The 18,446-nt window shown below is 38.4% G+C and overlaps 1 protein-coding gene across 11 annotated transcripts in view; it reads left to right on the top strand.

Annotated features, from left to right (window-relative positions):
• LOC109088860 (calmodulin-binding transcription activator 1-like) overlaps positions 1-18,446 on the top strand; it is a 342,437-nt gene that overhangs the window by 298,223 nt on the left and 25,768 nt on the right. For 10 of the 11 annotated variants that reach the window (XM_042713383.1, XM_042713382.1, XM_042713381.1 and 7 more), the window contains 2 exons: positions 13,360-13,513; positions 18,215-18,355. In XM_042713383.1, coding sequence (XP_042569317.1) covers positions 13,360-13,513; positions 18,215-18,355 — 295 coding nt within the window. The remainder of the gene's footprint in view (positions 1-13,359; positions 13,514-18,214; positions 18,356-18,446) is intronic. The other variant, XM_042713385.1, reaches the window with a different exon arrangement.

Raw genomic sequence — 18,446 nt, 5'->3', positions numbered from 1 at the left:
GCACAAGTACCAGTAAATTGACCACCACAAACCTTAGTAAATCACCTTGCATGATTCATTTAAATCTCTCTCTCCTCCCATAAATTTTCAGTTTGAAAAGGGAAGCTCCTACAAATATCCACGGCTTTACATCACAATAATAGTTATAACAGAATAACAGAATTTTATTTTTTATTTGACCATAATGAATATATATATATGTATATTTTTCAGACCTAACGTCTGAAACATTCTCCTCTCTCTCTGTTTCTGTCTGACTCACTCTTGCTCTCTCTCTCTTTGCTTTTGTCTTTACCGAATCCCCTCTCTTAGCTTGAGGGCTTTTCTGCCTTGGTATTTGCTTTAACCCCCGAATCAATCTGTTTTGAGCAGAACTCATAAACTTTTCATAAGCTCAACCCTTACACCCATGTGAGTGAGTGAGCCAAGACTCCTCTGCCTGTCCTGCTGCTTGTTTGATATTCGGTGTACTTAAGCGTGGTGCCGGACCACACGCCGGGCTGCGTTCAGTTGTGCCACGTGTCTTCTCTCTACCGCTCGGCGAGCCACTCCTGTCTCCGCATCGATCCGAGCTGCCATATATCATCAGAGTGTGAGCGCTATCTAACTGCTCCATGTTTAATTTATGTAGTGGAATGTCCGCTCAGTTAGACACCCTCAACTGTTTGGAGACGTGCCGTGGCGTGCCTAGCCGCTTAATGTAGTCGCTGCAATTTGTGCTGTGTTTGCCTGATTACTGCAGAGTGACGTTTGTCCACACCCCACCTCACCGAGGGACAGATGCAGCCAATGGATTTTGTGTTTGCTCACCAGAATGGCATCGACTTTCACGGTGATGTGTTTTGCTGTGACACCTTCACCGCATGTTGGTCAACTTGGACTTAATAACCACAGGACAGACTCGCTCTTCTCTATCTTTATCATTCCCTCTCTCTCTTTCCCTCTCGCCCTTGCTCTCACACACATTTTAACCAAACAGCAGGTCAAACTTTTTAAACGTGTGCATCGCTAACAGGCTCACTCAGGCAGAAGCGCCATCTCAGCACCTGTGCCTTAATGATTAATACCATATTGATGATCTCAATTAATTTCCTATTACACGGCAGCAGGTCCGCGCTGCTCGGTTGCTGTCACGGCCATGAGTTTGGACCGGGGGAGATCTCAGAGGGCAGCTGGCTGCCGTTGTTAGTGGGAGATTTTAGGTCGCTGTTCAGCATGCTTGCACACTGAGTAGAGTTTTCTGTGTAATGGTGACTGACCTTCACTGCGTATTTGTCATCCAGTAAGAAGCAAGAGCTTTTTCTTAAAGGCAACGTGAAAAGACATTTGCAATGCATTTAATGGGACACATTTGCATGTGAAACAGAATAATGTAGAGAGCTTGATTTTAGCCATCTGAATGTTGTTGGACTGTGAAAAGTGGACTATTATATTATAGGTTAATATAATTTTTCCATACCCACACAGGCTTTGCTTACATCAGCAGAAAAGAAATACATGTCAGTGGTAGAGAAAGTTATATTAATGACTAAATATTATGAAAATCAGATTTTATTTAGAATAACATGGAAGTCACTGTATGTACTACACTACCATTCAAAAGTTTGGGGTCAGTAAGATTTTAAATAAGATAAAGAAAGATTAAAATTAGAAAGAAGTTTCTTCAAAAATCAATTTTCAAAAAGATTTTTACTCCATTACTCCAGTCTTTAGTGTCACATGATCCTTCAGAAAACATTCTAATATGCTGATTTGGGGCTCAAGAAACACTTCTTCTTATTATAAATGTTAAAAATGTACTTCCCTGTATTATTTCAGCTATTTTTGTCAATTTACTCCTTTCTCTCTTCACTTCTTTTCTTTTTCCTCACTTGTTTTACCTGCCATCATACCGATTTCACCACCCTCAGCTCTGCCCTCTGTCCAAAACTTCTGTATCTCTTAAAGTGACTTAACTCATTCTGCTGGTCACTAGGCAACTACTGACCAGTTCGCTGTCCCATAGGGAGAGGGTTTATGTGTGTAGGCATCCGGGGGTGTCTCCTGAGCGCCTGCACCCTGGGTCCTCCAGCTGGAGTGGTCAGTGTGTTCTTGGACCTCTCAGCACTTAACTTAATATTGCAGCATTCTGATTTTGCATTCTGATTTCATGTTGTTGATGGATCATTGCCATGGAAAATGTTTTATTTAACTGCTTTTTGTCCAGAAATTCACCAACTAGGCCATTTTCTAGGCTAGTGCCACAACATCTTAAGAATATAGATGCTATCTTCTTTTATCTGCAGTCGCTGATCCAATCGGTTTATCTGTGATTCAATCTGGAACCAGGAGTCCTAGCACCCAAGGAACAGTTAGAGCATTCTCCCCAAAATATAAATCATTGATGGCCTCAGCATTATCTGCACATTATGATTCTGGTATACAAGGTTCAGACTCTGGCTTAGGCTCACATTTAGCATTAGAATCAAAGCTCAGGCAAAAAAAGCTTAGACAAGCATGAATTTCTAATCTGGCCCAGCTTGCACTGCAAAAAAATAAATAATAATATATATATATATATATATATATATATATATATATATATATATACATATATATACATGTATATATATATATACATATATATACATATATATATACATACATATATACATATATATACATATACATATATATATACATATATGTAAAAATATCTAAACACCTTTAAAAATAGGAGATATGTATACGAAAACTTTTTCCACAAAAGTTAAGACTTGTTTTTAGAGAAACACTTCTCTAACACAGAACTAATGTTTGTTATCTAAATAAACCTAGAATTAAGTTTATTTTTCTCCCCATTGCCCATATATATATTTTTTTATTTTCTTTAAGTATAAATCTTGTGTTTATAGCACAAAATTTAGTGAGGCATTTGATTAATAACAACAACAACAACAATCTGGCAATGAAGTGAGGAAAAGAAACTTAATTCTACCTATATATTCTGAAAACAATTGTTAATATCTAATGTGGTTTTCCTTCTCAGGTAAATTTGTCGTTTTAAGGATTTGTAATTTCTACTGAAATAAAAAAATAATAATAATAATAAAAGTGTCTTTCCCAAGCTCAAGGTCACTTAACTAAGAAAAAAATATGTGAAGATATAAGACTACAGAGGTCAGCTGAAAAAAAAAAAGAGAAAATATGTATTTTTAGATTAGATTTGAAGGAAGAGATGTTGCAGTGAGTTTGTATCTCTACCATCTCTTCCTTCAAATCTCAACACAGAAATACTGACCTAGAAAAATACTTTTCTCATGCTAATTTATGCTAGTTAGAACAAGACTGTTGCTGCCAGGTAAACCAGCTTCACCAAAAAGATCATGGCTGAATCTAGATGAAAAGCCAGGTTGGGGCACCATCTTCTAATACCCAACATAAGCTGGTTAACCGGCTGGGATAGACCGAGTGCAAGGGCTGGCTGACTTTGCTGTGTTCTTCACTGACACATGCACTTCCTGTGAGAGACTTTGGACATTAGAACCATAGTCACCAAGCTCCACTGAGCCCATCACAGCAGACTGATGGCTCCCAGACGGCCTGCTCCTGGTCTGCTCAGGGCAGACCTAATGGAGAGAGCCCACCGGTGTTAGAACAGCTGCCAGATGAATAACTGAAACACTAGTGGCAGCCAAGGTGGAATCTGTACTTTTACAGTAACACCTACATTTTGTCCTCTGTGCTCTCTGCAAACTCCATTTCAATCTGCAATGAACATGCCCTTCGAAGAGAAAGGAGAATACAGAATATCTTTTGAGTTTTCTTTTTTTTTTTTTTTGCAGAACTTCATGTGGACAATTGGGCAAACACATAATCACATGCTTCACGGACATACTCTTGTGAGCTGAGTAGTTCTGGCCCTGGAAGCTAAGTTATTTAAAGCTGGCTCTTGACTTCATCTGAGTCATTATGGGCTGCTGAATTAAACATCACAGGCCTCAGCCTCTGGCTCCTGCAGAAGCGCTCTGCCATGCTTTTCACCGGCTCCGTCCTCTTCCTCAAAAAGTTGCATTCTCTAACACCACTCCATGTGCTTTTCTCTCTCATGTCTGTCGAGAGGGCCGAACCGAGACATAACGAGACAGAATAGCACATCACAGTCCTTGAGAAGCAGAGGATGATTTGTACCGGCTGAGGTTGTTTCACCAATAACCATGCTATATTCCACACACATTTCCTACTGTGCATCCCATGGGACTGGGATTTACATGCTGCTGTGGAGCGTGCAGCTTTCTGGGGAGTTGTGCATGGAATGTGTTTGTTTGTGTATTTGAATGTGGGCATTAGAACAACTCACAGCAGAGTCCTGAGACTGCATAGGCAGAGTTTGGTGGATGCCAGAGTTGGAATTTAATCAATGTTTGAATGTGTTTGATTTTTTAGTATTGATGTTGCTGTTGATTTCATGCTGTTGTGTTATTGCTTATCAACAGAAGGTCAGCTAAACATGTTAGATGGGTGTTTCTTCAACTTTCTGCACTTGTATGTCCCAGGGATTGCTTTTTATTAAAGCAGACAGAACTTTTTTTTTACTGTATATGAAGGTCATATTAACTTCTTTATGAAATTTTCTACTTTTAAAATGCCTTTTAGATTTTGCATTTACATTTATTCATTTAGCAAAAGCTTTTATCCAAATCGACAGAATAAGTACAAAAATAATAAATTCATAACAAATTAATAACAAATATTTTATAAAGGGCTTTAATTTTATTAAAGTTTATACATTTCCTAAATCGTTAACTCAGTCAGTCTATTAAAAGTATGAATTAATAGTAAAATAATAATATAATGATTTAAATATATATATATATATATATATATTTTTAAATCCTCGATTCAAACAATTTTGTCCATAATAATACATATATAATTTTTTTCCCTCTCTTTTAAACTTGGTCAATCCAATAAAAATATGGATTATTATAAAAATAATTATATAGTGATTATAATCTGTTTTTAGTCATTTAGCTGTGGCATCATTTCCATTATATTATAAAGTTTTTATAATAAAAAAAAACATTGTATTTATTAATTTAATATTTTTTCCTAAACCTTAAACTTGGAAAATACAATGAAAAATAGGAATTATTAGTAATACAATTTTTGGAATCCGTTAGCTGCATAATTTCCAACAAAAAATGACAAAACTGAAAAAATTGACAGAACTCTGTATACTGTATAAGTTGTTGGACATAAAGCCCACTGTGACTTCTGCTGCTGTGAGTGACACACTGACGTCCATTGTTTTCTGCAAATAAGGCTGTTAAACTTTCTCAACCCACTTGCTGTTGGCAAAACTTTTAATTTTAACCTTGTATATGGAACTTACCATATGTGAGACTGGTGTTGCTCTCAGTTGCTCTCTGCTGCATTAAACAGGTGTCACTGGCAGGAAATGACATCATCGCTTTATAACTGGGTACAAAGTGACTGACTTTTACCAACTTGAACTTTAAAGGGTTCTGCATATACAGGCTCATAAACATTAAAGGGTTCATGGAAGGGTCTTCCTCTGTACTAGATACAAGCTGTAGGGGTTTTGCTGCACACCATCAGCTTTGACCTGGTATATACACCCACACACAAGAGCTTGTGTACAAACACACCCACACTCAGGCACATCAGTCAGTAATAGGAAATAAAACTATGAAGAAAAGGGGATGTTTTGTGCCCGGCGCAGCACTGAGTCAATTGACCTTGAAATGAACAGCAGCACTGGGGGACAGCGAGGTATGGATACATTTAAGAGCTGGGTGTGGGTGCCAGGGGCCAGCCTACTGCCTAATGACGGACACACTGCTTCATCCATCACCATGCCACAGCCAGGGCATCCGCCAGGGCAAGGCTTTAATCACCTCTCTCACTCATAAACACACACACACTTTTTTGACTCATGAGTGTGGACTCTTGCATTTGTATGGCACACGTACTCTTAAAGGGACAGTTCACATAAATATGAATAGTCTGTCATCATTTACTCACCTTCATGTCGTTCCAAAACTGCATGCATTTCTTTCTTCTGTGGAACACAAAACAACATTTTATGCAAAATGTATTCATACAGTGAAGGTCAGCAGGGTCCATTGTTGTATTGACTTTCTTTATATGGACAATTTTGTTCTGCAAATCAGTCATACAGGTTTAAAATTCCACGAGGGTGAGAAAATAATGACAGAATTGTAAATTTGGTTAAATATCCCTTTTCTCCAGAATATAAAGAAACATTTTAGTTAAACTCAACAGACTGACATTATTTCCTCACACTCTTGTCGTATCAGACCTGTATAACTTTTGGTTATTATTGTTAACTAAAACCAAACAAAATAGATATGAGTCACTATTATTTTACTAATAATTCATATTTTGATGGATTTTCCAAGTTTAAGATTTAGGAAAGTAAGCATATTATTTATTAATTTTTTATTTACTATTAAAGGCAAAATTGTATGATTTACTGGAAATTTTACCTCAGCCGAGGGATTTCAAAAATATGTATGAATTCCTATATTAAAGTTATTTTATTTCAAAGCAACATTTCTCATTTTTGATTTGTTTAAGTTGAAATACTAAAATAGCTAAAATTAAATAAACCAAAACTAAACACTGAAAGTAATAAAATATATATATATATATAGATATATTTATAAAAAAATAAAATAATAATAATATTTACTAAAACTTCAACTAAAATAAAATGAACACAGAAAATAAAAAAATAAAAAATCTTATTTAAAATATTAACAAAAACTACACTGTAAAAAATATATATTTTTTAAAGTTTGTTTTACAAGAACATTTAATTCCAGTCTTTCTACTTAAAGATTTAATATGAAATTCATTGTGTTACTTGCTGTTTCTTTGTGTTTCTTTTTTTTTCAGTGTAACATGATAGTAAAAAAAACAGTATGACTTTCTTTCTTCTACTTACATTAGCACCTAAAACATTTACTGTAGACACCTGGTCATTATGTGTGCCCATGTTGAATCACACACTCACATTGGCACACTGTACATACTCTCTCTTGTTTTCACACACTCTAAATGCTGAACTTCACCCACATCCTCACACTCTCAACTATTTCCATTTCACCCCAGTGAAATCAACTACAACCTGTCAGACACTCCAATCTCTTGAAGGTTGCTGTTTTTTCAGAGAGAAAATTCTTGATGCTCCACTGTGACTCTAACCTCTACATCATGTCTGGAGTACATCATCTTCTTCCAGAACTGAGCCCAGTGGTATTCTGAGAGCACAACCCTTCTAACAAGTTAAAAATAGTGAGACAGATGGAGACAAAAAAGTTAAATATTTGTTGCGGCATATCTGAAGTGCTGTGATTTATGTAACATGGGTTAGTGAAATGGGTCTGCTTGTACACCCAGTGGGTATGTTCCTCACCACGCTCACAAGAAATGAGTCAGAGGATCTATCTCTCCCATGCTTTTTTCCCACAATCCTCTAGGGGTAGCCTGTCAACTGAGTGCAGCGCTTGGCTGTGTCTTTTTGTGCCGCAGCTTTGAACTCCTCACTGACGTTTTTTCCTCTCAGAGCTACATAAGCACTGGTTATTTTTTTTCTTGGACTCGTTTGTGTGCTTTTTAGTTTAATTAAGATATTTAACCTTGATGAGTTTTGTGTTGTTCCAGTGCCAAGACTTTCTCTTTCAGCTTTTAAGTTTTTAGCATTTGGGGTAGTTATGTTGTGCCATAATTTCCCAATTGCTCTCCCTGTCTGTTGTTGTTGTGTTGTTGTTTACACACCAAAAACATGTCACTTCCTGCAGGATGATGTCATGCATGTCACAAAGTGTCTAATATTTTATCCAGTATATTTAGAAATATTTAATGGGGACATGAAAACATACTTCATAACAGAAGTGACTCATTCACATGTACGGAAGCAGCAATCCTGCATCAAAACAAGTAACATAATGTTCTCATATGTCCAGATCTGAACCAGCGCCAGCTAAATATGAAACCCAAATGACCTGCTTTCAAACAAGTCCAACTCAAAGACAATCTCTTATGAACAGGCACTTATCTGCCAGAACATGCCGTCCCACCCCCACACTGCAATAAATCATCCGTAATATGCAGATACCTATTTGAAACCCTGTCCTTCCTCCCAGCCCTTCAGGTTGGAGTTGATGCTGGCTGGAGGCAGGCCCAAGCAGCAGTAATGACCCTAAAGCTATTACTAGTGGATATTTATAGCACTCAGGGCCAGCTATGGGGCAGCAATCATGACCACATTGGCTTCATGCATGTGGGCGTCCAGCTACTAGTTGCCAGGTTACCACAGTGCTTCCAGGTACCTGTGTGTTCCCCAGACGCACACACACACACACGCAAACACATAGAGAAACACCTTTAGAATTGAGATCTGCTCTCTTTCTGCAGGCTTAAAGCAAAAAAAACCCAACAAGTTTTAATTGTTTTTCTTGCTTACCAATGAAAAAAACTAGATTAAGAAAACAATTTCTGTGAATTGAAGCACAGAACACTTCCTAATGAAGTTTTTTTTTTAACCTTCATTTAGCATTTAATGATCTTAAATATTGAAGTCAAGGGATAAATAAATACAGGTTATGTGGACCAGTTGTACAAGATCTACACGCCTCTGCACTCCAGGGATGAGCCTAGTGTAAAGGTGCTGAGCGCTAATGAATGCCTTTAATAATGAAAAATGCCACAAACCCTGTATACGCTGCAACTCTATCCAAACTTCGGCCCCCTACTCCCACATCAACAAACCTGGAAGCAAGCCCTGGTTCTCCGTGGAGGTGTACCACAAACATGACCTAAAGATTACATTGCACAATTAATCAATACCTTAATAAGATCCCATTTTCTCCAGCAAATAATATCCAGGCCGAAAGTGTCCTCCTCCTTTTAATTTGTTGGACGAAAACTTGCATTATTAAAAGCCAGGAGGAAATTAAATTAAGATTGCATCCTGATAGATTTATAAGACACTACACATTTTCATTGTGTTGTTGTGCCATCGGAAAGAGAGCGAGGGTCTAGAGGGGTTGCAAGCGTGATTGTGTGGGTGTGTAAATGCTCTCTGAAGAGACAGAACGAGAAAGGAGTGAGCCGTAGATGTCATACGCTTCTGGTTCAGCTCACTCTTAAATTTATGACTGAAGCACAGCTTCAAAGATTACTTGTATTTGGATGGGTTGTAAGTCTGCCAAATGTACATTGTAAAACAAGGATGAATGTGTCGGCGTAGGAGGGACCAAAAAAGAGGAATATGTATGTGTATGCATGGTGGTCATGGAAATATTTCACACCACATCCCCCCCCCCCCATCTATAAATCAAATATATTAAATATATACAATAAATGAAATATAGAATAGAATAATAATAATATTATTATAATTATTAAAATTATTAATTGAAATAATTTATTAATAGATAAATTGTGTTAGTACTTTACAAAAATACAATTTGACAATTATGGATGGAGGTTTAAATGTGCTTCATTATCATGAAAATAATGGGGGGGGATTATCTTAAAAAAAAAAAACATTTTCTTTAAGCAAAGATAATTTTATATATATAAATATTTACTTTATATTTATCTTTGTTTTTTTTCTTTAAATTTTGGGGTAAAATATAACAAGACATTTTGACCCATACAGCTTCACCGTTATATGCATGAATGTTTTTATGTTTTTCTGGGTTTTACTTACACTTCTGATGCTGGTTAAGGATTGAGGGCATGGCTTGGTGATCACCACAGCTGCTTGTGCCATATGGGGATGTAGTGCTGGTGTCTGCTTCCACAAGCTCACAGCTAGAGCAGCAGGAGCCATGCCTGAGCCTCCTCATCTTGCCCTCCCCAACCAAACTCTGGTCAGCACGCTCCCTCCATTTACTTAAAAGAGAATAGTACACTAGAACCTACTCTTAAAATCCTCTCATGAAGACAGATTTCCTATGGATTTAAATTTTAAATCAATTATTTTCCTTTTAATCCATCAAAGGAGTGTTCAAACACCTTGACATATTCACTTTGAATATCAAGTGTGCTGGTTAAAGAGTTCAGTCAAAAGTTCTCGTTGTGAATTTCAGGGCTGTTTGATTTTGAGCACTCAGAATTTAGCTTTTGATTTGTTCTGTCTCCTTTTTCCATCCTGCAGATTTTGTCCCCTCTCTCTGTGGTCACTGTTCAAGGCTTGTTAGTCCCATGCAGAGATTGTCAATGCTCTTTCTAATTGTGATTTGTAGTCCATTCAGTTGTAGTCAGAAGACTGTTTGGGAGAGGAAATATCAGTCTGAACCTGGTCAACAGCCCCATAATAGAGGGGTTCAGAGATGTCTAGTATGACACAAGCTGTGTCTGAAACTAGAGCAGCTTCCATCAATGGCTAAACAGGCAGCATTTGGTGTGAAGTTACCTTCTAAGGAAATTGGTTTTAGACCAGATTTCCAAGATACTATGATGTCTTGGCTCATTTGTGCATTATTTGTCCAAAAAAAAAAAAAAATCAAGAAATTATTTCATATAAAAATAAACTGTATTATTGTGTCAGGATAATATTCTCTTTTGTTTTAGTTCTGTGTTCCTTGTTTAATTTGACCCAGTTTCCTTTGTTCCCATTTTCCTTCCACTCATTTGTTTCTATAGTTACTCATTTGTTCTCACCTGTTCTGAGTCTGTTTAAGCCCTCAGTTTTAGTCAGTTCCTTATCTGGTATTGTTTGTATGTTTCAGCTGTTGTGTCATGGTTTCTCCTGAGGATTCCTATTGGATTTATTATTAAAGACTGTTAGTTCGTTGACCTATCCTTGCAGTTTTTTTTTTTTCTTTTTTTTTTCGACTTTTCAGTTTTTGTGAAATTACTGGGTTATACAGTGGTGTTCTTTGTTGAAGTTTTGGGTAGGTCTTTTTTAATTTTTGTTGATTTGAAGGATGAAATATTGTCAATTTTTTTTGTTTTTTCTTATCTGTGTTTACTACTGCAATTTATAACATCCAAGTGAAAGATATAACACCAACATGTCAGAAAAAAAAAAAGAACAGAATCACTGATTTGTAAAAAGGATTGCTCGCCTGCTAAAAATTACTTGTAAACTCAATCAGGTGGAGCTAATCACATTCTCAATGGCACACAAAGCCATTTAACTTTCAAAGGTGATCAGCTGTGGTCATTTTGATTAGCTCAGAATGAAAAGAGTTTTTCCTTGAGCATTTCATTTCAGTCCTTGGTGGTGCAACTGAAGCAAACAATCAACTGTGGGTGGGCAAGACACTGTCAAAAGATCTCTGGGATAAAGTTGTGGACAGGCACAAGTCAGGAGATGGATACAAAAAATTTCAAAGGCTTTATCAATGACTAGAAGTCTATTATTAAGAAGTGGAAGATATTTGTTACAACACAGACCCTCCTTGGATCAGGACATCGCTCCAAACTGGATGAAAGAGCCAGAGGAAACTGGTCAGAGAGGCAACCAAGAGGCCGACAGCATCTCTGAAGCAGTTGCAGGGATTTATGACAAAGAGTGGTCATTGTGTGCATGTGACAACAATATCACAAATTCTCCACAGATGTGGCTTGTATGGAAAAAGACACTCCTCAAGAAAGGCCACATGCAGTCACAACTGAGCTTTGCCAAAATGCACCTTGAAGATTTGGCGGATAAGACTAAAATTTAATTATTTGGCAACAACACCAAAACATATATCTGGCAGAAATCCAGTACAGCTCACCATCCAAATAACAGCATTCCTACAATAAAGCACGGAGGTGCCCCACTGTGATGGGGTGTTTCTCACAGCAGGGACTTGTCAGGAGCACTGTCAAAAGGTGAAGGAAAAATGGATGGGGCAAAATCGCATCCCTACCCAAACCCCCACCCCCCAAAAATCGCACTGTGCACACCAACTTCTGACAAGGTGAACATATGTTTGCAGTAAGACAAAATGTTGTGCAAACATTGTGGCTAAAAAAAGGCAGCATTTATTAGCTTTCGGACATGGCCATGATCAGGTTACCTTGGTGCTCTCTGTAAAAGTGCCAATGGCTGTGTGAATGTCTTTCTTTGTGTGTATTACTCCATTGAGCATGACGTACGCATAGATTTTGTACATGTACGTTGAAGTGTAATTCTGCAGACCGGGAGGCAGCACAGTACCGCAGCCCCCAATTCACTCAGCACGTAATGCTCATAAAACTAATAAAAATGCTAATGAAAGGGACCGTTTTCTTCACCGTTTCAATGTACGGATTTGGTTTGTGAATGCGTTATGTATCTGCATTTCACATGACATTCAAATGCTGGTGTCCTGGATCAAGTGGGATTTTGTGTGTGTGTGTGTGTGTGTAATCTCTGTGTTGACAGGGGACCGCTTGTTCTGTGACTGTTTACAGTACTTTGTAATCATCACAATTTATGATTACAGAACAGAATTGATGTTATTCACTCTGGTTAGACATGCCTTAAACAGCCCTTTTATTCATAAGCTGTCAAAATGTGTCCAGCAAACACTCGCTGACTTCAAATTGACAGAATTTGTTTGTTTGAATGTGTGTGTGTGTATATATATATATATATATATATATATATATATATATATGTATGTATGTATATGTACACATACACACACTAAACCCTTACTTTGAGTTCACAGCTGCAATGTAACAAAAAAACAGGTGCTTTGTAAGGCCCACACAACTCCTTCTGTGTTCACATGAAGATCCCTGTTTGGGATGTTCTGTCCTTGGTTTTATCCTCTCTGTGAATAACTTTGGCACTACATACCATCAGTAAACAGTTGCGCCACTTTTGTACACAAATCGTTTTATTCACTGCTCTTGGCTTAACCAGGCGCTGCAGTGTGTATTAAAGTTAAATCATTGTCATTATTTTCAGCACAAACACGCCTCCTTTCTATGTAAATTAAGCTTATTATAGATTACACCTTATTCATAAGACTCAGCTGTATTTGCCTGTGCAATTAATGTTGTGCTAGTACTGCCTGTGGAAAGCAGACTCTAAGCTATTTTATTCAGAAGAGACGTATGTGTGTTTTCTAGCAATAATTCCTCAAATGATGGAGAAGAACAGGCAGCGAATGACATTTTTCACTTAATTTCAGTCACTCCACAAATGTGGTCAAGTATGCTGGCCAGCTGCCAAATATGCTGGATAGTGCTTAACGTGCATTAACACGTTATTTTTATGTATATGTATGTGTTGTTGCTCCATCATCTGTGTTTCCAGGGTACTACTGCTGCTTCAGTCAGACCTTTGCACTCACCACACCACATCTTCTTCTTTTTTTTTTCCTCTTTCTTTTCCAGAACCCAGACATTGTGCTGGTCCACTACCTGAATGTGCCAGCTATCGAGGATTGTGGAAAGCCATGTGGGCCCATCCTGTGCTCCATCAATACAGACAAGAAAGAATGGGCCAAATGGTCGAAGGAGGAACTCATTGGACAGCTTAAACCCATGTGTGAGTGTCCGATCATGTTCCATCAACTGAATGCAAAATCTGTCTCCTCTCATGCATGTTTTCACTGCAAACAGTGTTTCAAAAAATATGCTACCATTCAAAGTTTTAGGGTTGGTATGATTTTTCAATGTTTTTGTCTCATATGCTGCATTTATTTAATCAAAAAATGCATTTAAAAACAGTAATATTGTGAAATATGTAAAACTCTTTTCTCATTTTATGTTTTTGCTTAATATGTTGTTGTTAAAAGCAACTGTGCTGCTTAATATTTTTTGTATAAACCATGATACATTTAGTGCGTTTGATGTTAAATTTTTTTATTTTTTAAAGCAACTGTGCTGCTTAATATTTTTTGTATAAACCATGATACATTTAGTGCGCATAACATAAACATAAAAAGTACAATGAAAATGCATTAACTAATTCACTTCACTATACAAAAAAATAACCGCCCTGGTGGATTAGAAAAAACCTTTATGGAAAATAAATGCACTTCATACAGTATCTCCATATTACCTTTCTACATTTTTAATGTGTTACATATCTTGATTACATTTTACAAGATGCAGAATAATATTATTTATTTTTATTTTTCTGTTCGTTTAAATTACAAAACAAAGATACTTAAGAAAATGTTTTTCAGTCTAGAAAAACCGGTCTCCACGGTTCACACTGCCCCAACAAACACCAACAGGATTGGAATACTGATCCAGCAATACACTACAGCTGTTGGTGATGGTTAAGGCAGTGTGATCTAGCCTTTAGATCCTTAGACAATATACTTGATATTGTCTTCTGTAATTTCTGTATTATTTACTCAAGACCTGTGCTGTTTAATTTGTGATATTTCATGAGCAGTTAGTCTCTCCCAGCTCAGCCTGCTCTAGGCCCCGTCTTACCTGCTGCACCTTGTGCCCTTGTTCATAGCAGGAATCTCCATGTGGAAGACTTGGCATGATTATTACCTCACTGCCTGTGCATGCCCATTCCAAGGCGCCCTGGTGTCCCAGGGTCAGTGGAGCCTCTTGTCTGCGTCTCACTGTCCAGAGTGATAAAGCACGTTGGTTTCCAGTCAGTCAGTGGAGGAGAGCAGTGATATATTGATTGATGCCAGTGAGTGGGTGGAAGAGTGTCTGACTCGCCAAAAATCCCTTCATACATCCAGCACTGCTTTGCCCGTGCTTTGTGCTTACACTGTGTTTATGTTTTCGTCTACGACAGGTCTAGGTCACAGAATTGACCAGAGGAAACGTGTCTAATGAGGATGTAAAAAAAGGGGGGGACGACAGCATGCATAATCATGTTTACCCAATCTTATGAGGACACATGTCTGTATGTGATGCCTGCCATTGATCATTTGAACTAGGACAGGGCTGTCAAGGTAATGAATATATGAAGTCGGATCCCTCACGTCAGCACATTTAGACATAGGATATCAGCGAGGAGAATATAGACGAGCTCAACCGACATTGTAATCGCTGCTGAGTGTTACGATCCCCTTAAGAGCTCTCATGGCAATCACTTAAGAGCTCCCTTTCACATTGACTTTAAGACACGTACAGTAAACTAATGTGTTCATTACACTCCATGCCTGATCTACATTGAAACTATTTGCCGTAATGCATGCAAGTCATTAACGTTGCAAATGGTGTGGACAGTGACAAAGGTGCAAGATGTCTTCCACCAATCGGGACCAGTGCACTCACACTAGGCTAATAGGGCCACAAGATTCACCCTCATAATCTTAAAAACGACCATCCGTGTTGTGATCTCATCTGAAGAGCAACAGTAGCACCTAGTGGTGACGCTGCAGACATGCAGCCTGTTGATAGTCAGAGATTCATTGTAAACTGTATTAGCCATGCATAATTCATGGATGCATTATACATCGGCTCTACAAACCCAATGTGTTCCCTTGAGTGACCCATATCATACACAAACAGCTTGCATTCATTAACAGAACGAGATGTTCAGTTGGGATTGAATGCGTAAGGAGCAGTGCATTCCTCGGCTGACAGTCCTAAGAGAAAGACTTCTGTAACTGTTGTTCTCTAACTCTCTCCGCTTTAAACATTTTTAATGAATTTGCATCAGATATCTTAGAAATGCATCAGTGTTGAAGTTGCGTCATCACCTGCTTTGCACGAAATAAGTGTTTCATCATTGTAGTGTGAAATATAGATTAGTTATTTATGCCTTCAAGCTATATTTTGCATGGTGATTTCGAATTTCTTTACAAAGCTACCGAGATGTATTTTAATTCATCATCAACTTTAAGCTCTCCTGTTATCCAGAAGTCTACCTCATCGCATTACATGAAACATTTAATAAAATCCTTTAAAAAAATATATATTTCTGACAATATCTCGCTATTGTACTTAAAGGTAAATAATTATATTTTTTCACCAGGAACTCGTTAGTTCTTCTTTTATTTAGTCCAACCACTGTGATATAGGGAGCACTTTTCACAATCTAGTTAATTCTTGTCAAACAATATCAAGGCTCTAGATTTTTTGTTGTTGTTGACTATCTATTATCACTTAGAAATAGATTATTTTATCTAGTAAAATAGATTGCAAATGTGGTTTCATGTTGAAGTAGGTGTGTGCAGCAGAGATCAAATGGCAGGTCATGGAAAGCAATGGTTGCTTAGTCACAGTACAGCTGGAGCGAAGAATACGCCGGCCTGATTCATTCCACTCCGCTGATGTAATTTAAGAGACCAGGGACCAGCTATGCCTGAAGCCTCCTCACTGCTGTGTGAGCAGATGATCAGACAGCAGTTATAAACATACACACACACACACAGCAGGGTGCAAGATATCTGATGTAATTTATGTTTCCTGGAGATAAAGATACAAGTTGATGGGTGTGGTTGTGAGGTGCTTTGAGATTGTGGATGTGAATGTGGCTGGCGGAGAGAGTGTTTTGATTTGTTAGCAGCATTTAATCAAAAATTAATCCAAAGCCCTAATTTTTTTTTTTTTTTTTTTTTTTTTGTATATTTAAATGATGTTTATTAACAAAGTTCGGAAGGAGCACATTCAGATGATCAACTTAATTAGCATGATAGTAAATATATACAGCCAACTTGCAGTATCTCTGTCCCATGACAGTTTTTCTGGCATTCCCTCCTCCACCTCAACTCCTCACACCTAACTATTCTTATCCCAGTTTGGGAATATGGGGGAGTTCTCTGGGTTCAGGCTACAGTATATTCTGAGCTCTGAGCCGTCCCTGCGGACAGGATGCCAAATATACATAATATTCTATACTATTCATACTACTATATGAATGTTGTATATGAATAACTCCTGAATATGCCAATTATTAATTTTGTCCACCATTTTTAATTATGTATATTTTATATAGTAAATTATAGTGATATTTTTCTTTGTTTAGTTTTGTTTTTAAATACTTTTAGATGAATACAACATGAAATTCCATGTCAACTACCCAAATATTTTCTTGTGCACCCCGGAGGAATCTCTATGCTCCCCCGGGGCTGCGTGCACCCCAGTTTAGGGACTGCTGCACTAAGGAAATTCAGTACATGAATTTCATTCCACAACAATATTCGGAGAAACTGCGTCTGTGTGTGTTGTGGTGCAGACACAAGGAACATTGCCAGATGGGCTGTTTGAGCAAAGGTAGTTTGAAGAACTGCATTAGTAACGGAAGGCCACTGTAGAATGAAGTGTGGGAGAATCCCTGCAAGTTTAAATCCGAGGATTCTTCTTCAGATCCTCATAGCGACGCCTCCCGCCGATGTCACACCGTATCCACCAAACCAGCTTGCCTTTTTTATTGCATGACCTGCCTTGTGCTGCGACTCTGGTTCAGGCTCATGCTGTGAGATTGATTTGTCTGTTCGAGCATGGTCATGCTGGTGTAATGGCTTGTGGAACGCCACTGCGATTCTCTGGCCAAGCGCAGAATGGCAGAGCTCAGCAGAGCAGAGAAACCTGCTGTGTATGTGACAACTGTTGTGCCTGCTCTGGCTGGTGACGCAACACTGTTTTGCGAGTTCAGGCCAGACACTTTTTTTCTCTTTTATCTGTTTTTGTCTCTGTGTCTCTTTCTCCTTTCTCCTCCCCTCGCTTTCACATGCAATCTCACTTAAGCTTATGCTCACAGAAGTAGCAAAGCATGCACAAGCTGTATTAAGGTATCTCGATGCTGTTTGATATTCTAAATACCGTTCCTCTCCAGAGATCACCACATTACCTTGTTGCATTTCTTTTTCCTTTTGCCATTTTACTGTTCCAGTTGTTGTTGTTGTTGTTGTTTTTATCAGAGGAGAGAGGCTGAGCTTGGAAATAGTGACGACAGCAGAGGGAGTAAACGGCAAAAAGCACCTTGTCAAAAGGTTGGGGCTTTTACTTCAGCTGAAGTGAGACGAGGAAGACGTTTGCTCTGTTTTTTTTCTCCCACGTCAGCTGAAAATTCGCCCTTAACAGGCCTACTGTATATCTGTTCTTGAACTTTCCGTGATTCTGTTCCTTGAGGTTCTGAGAGTAGTAAATGACTGTGATTAGTGATTTTTTTTTTCTTGTGGTACTCTTTTTCTGGACAAAAGTGGTTTTGATATGGAGTCTGGTTCTGAGGTAAGGTCAGGGATGTAGTGCACAGGTGGGGTGGGGGAGGGCTGGAAGGCTCGGCTGGTGGGCTGACGACTGTGTCTCCTCTCTCCCTCGGCAGTTCATGGCATCAAGTGGACTTGCAGCAATGGGAACAGCAGCTCTGGCTTCTCTGTGGAGCAGCTGGTGCAGCAGATACTGGACAGCCACCAGACCAAGCCTCCTCCCCGGACTCACAACTGCCTCTGCACTGGCACTCTGGGTAAGGGACAGACAGGAGGGCGGGGGTGTGGGATAGAGGCAGTCAAAAAGAAACAGGCAGAGACAGAGGGAGCAGGTAGTGCTTTAAATAT

The sequence above is a fragment of the Cyprinus carpio genome, chromosome A23, assembly GCF_018340385.1.
Source record: "Cyprinus carpio isolate SPL01 chromosome A23, ASM1834038v1, whole genome shotgun sequence".
Taxonomy (NCBI): Eukaryota; Metazoa; Chordata; class Actinopteri; order Cypriniformes; family Cyprinidae; genus Cyprinus; species Cyprinus carpio.
This window is presented reverse-complemented; position numbering and strand designations above follow the sequence as displayed.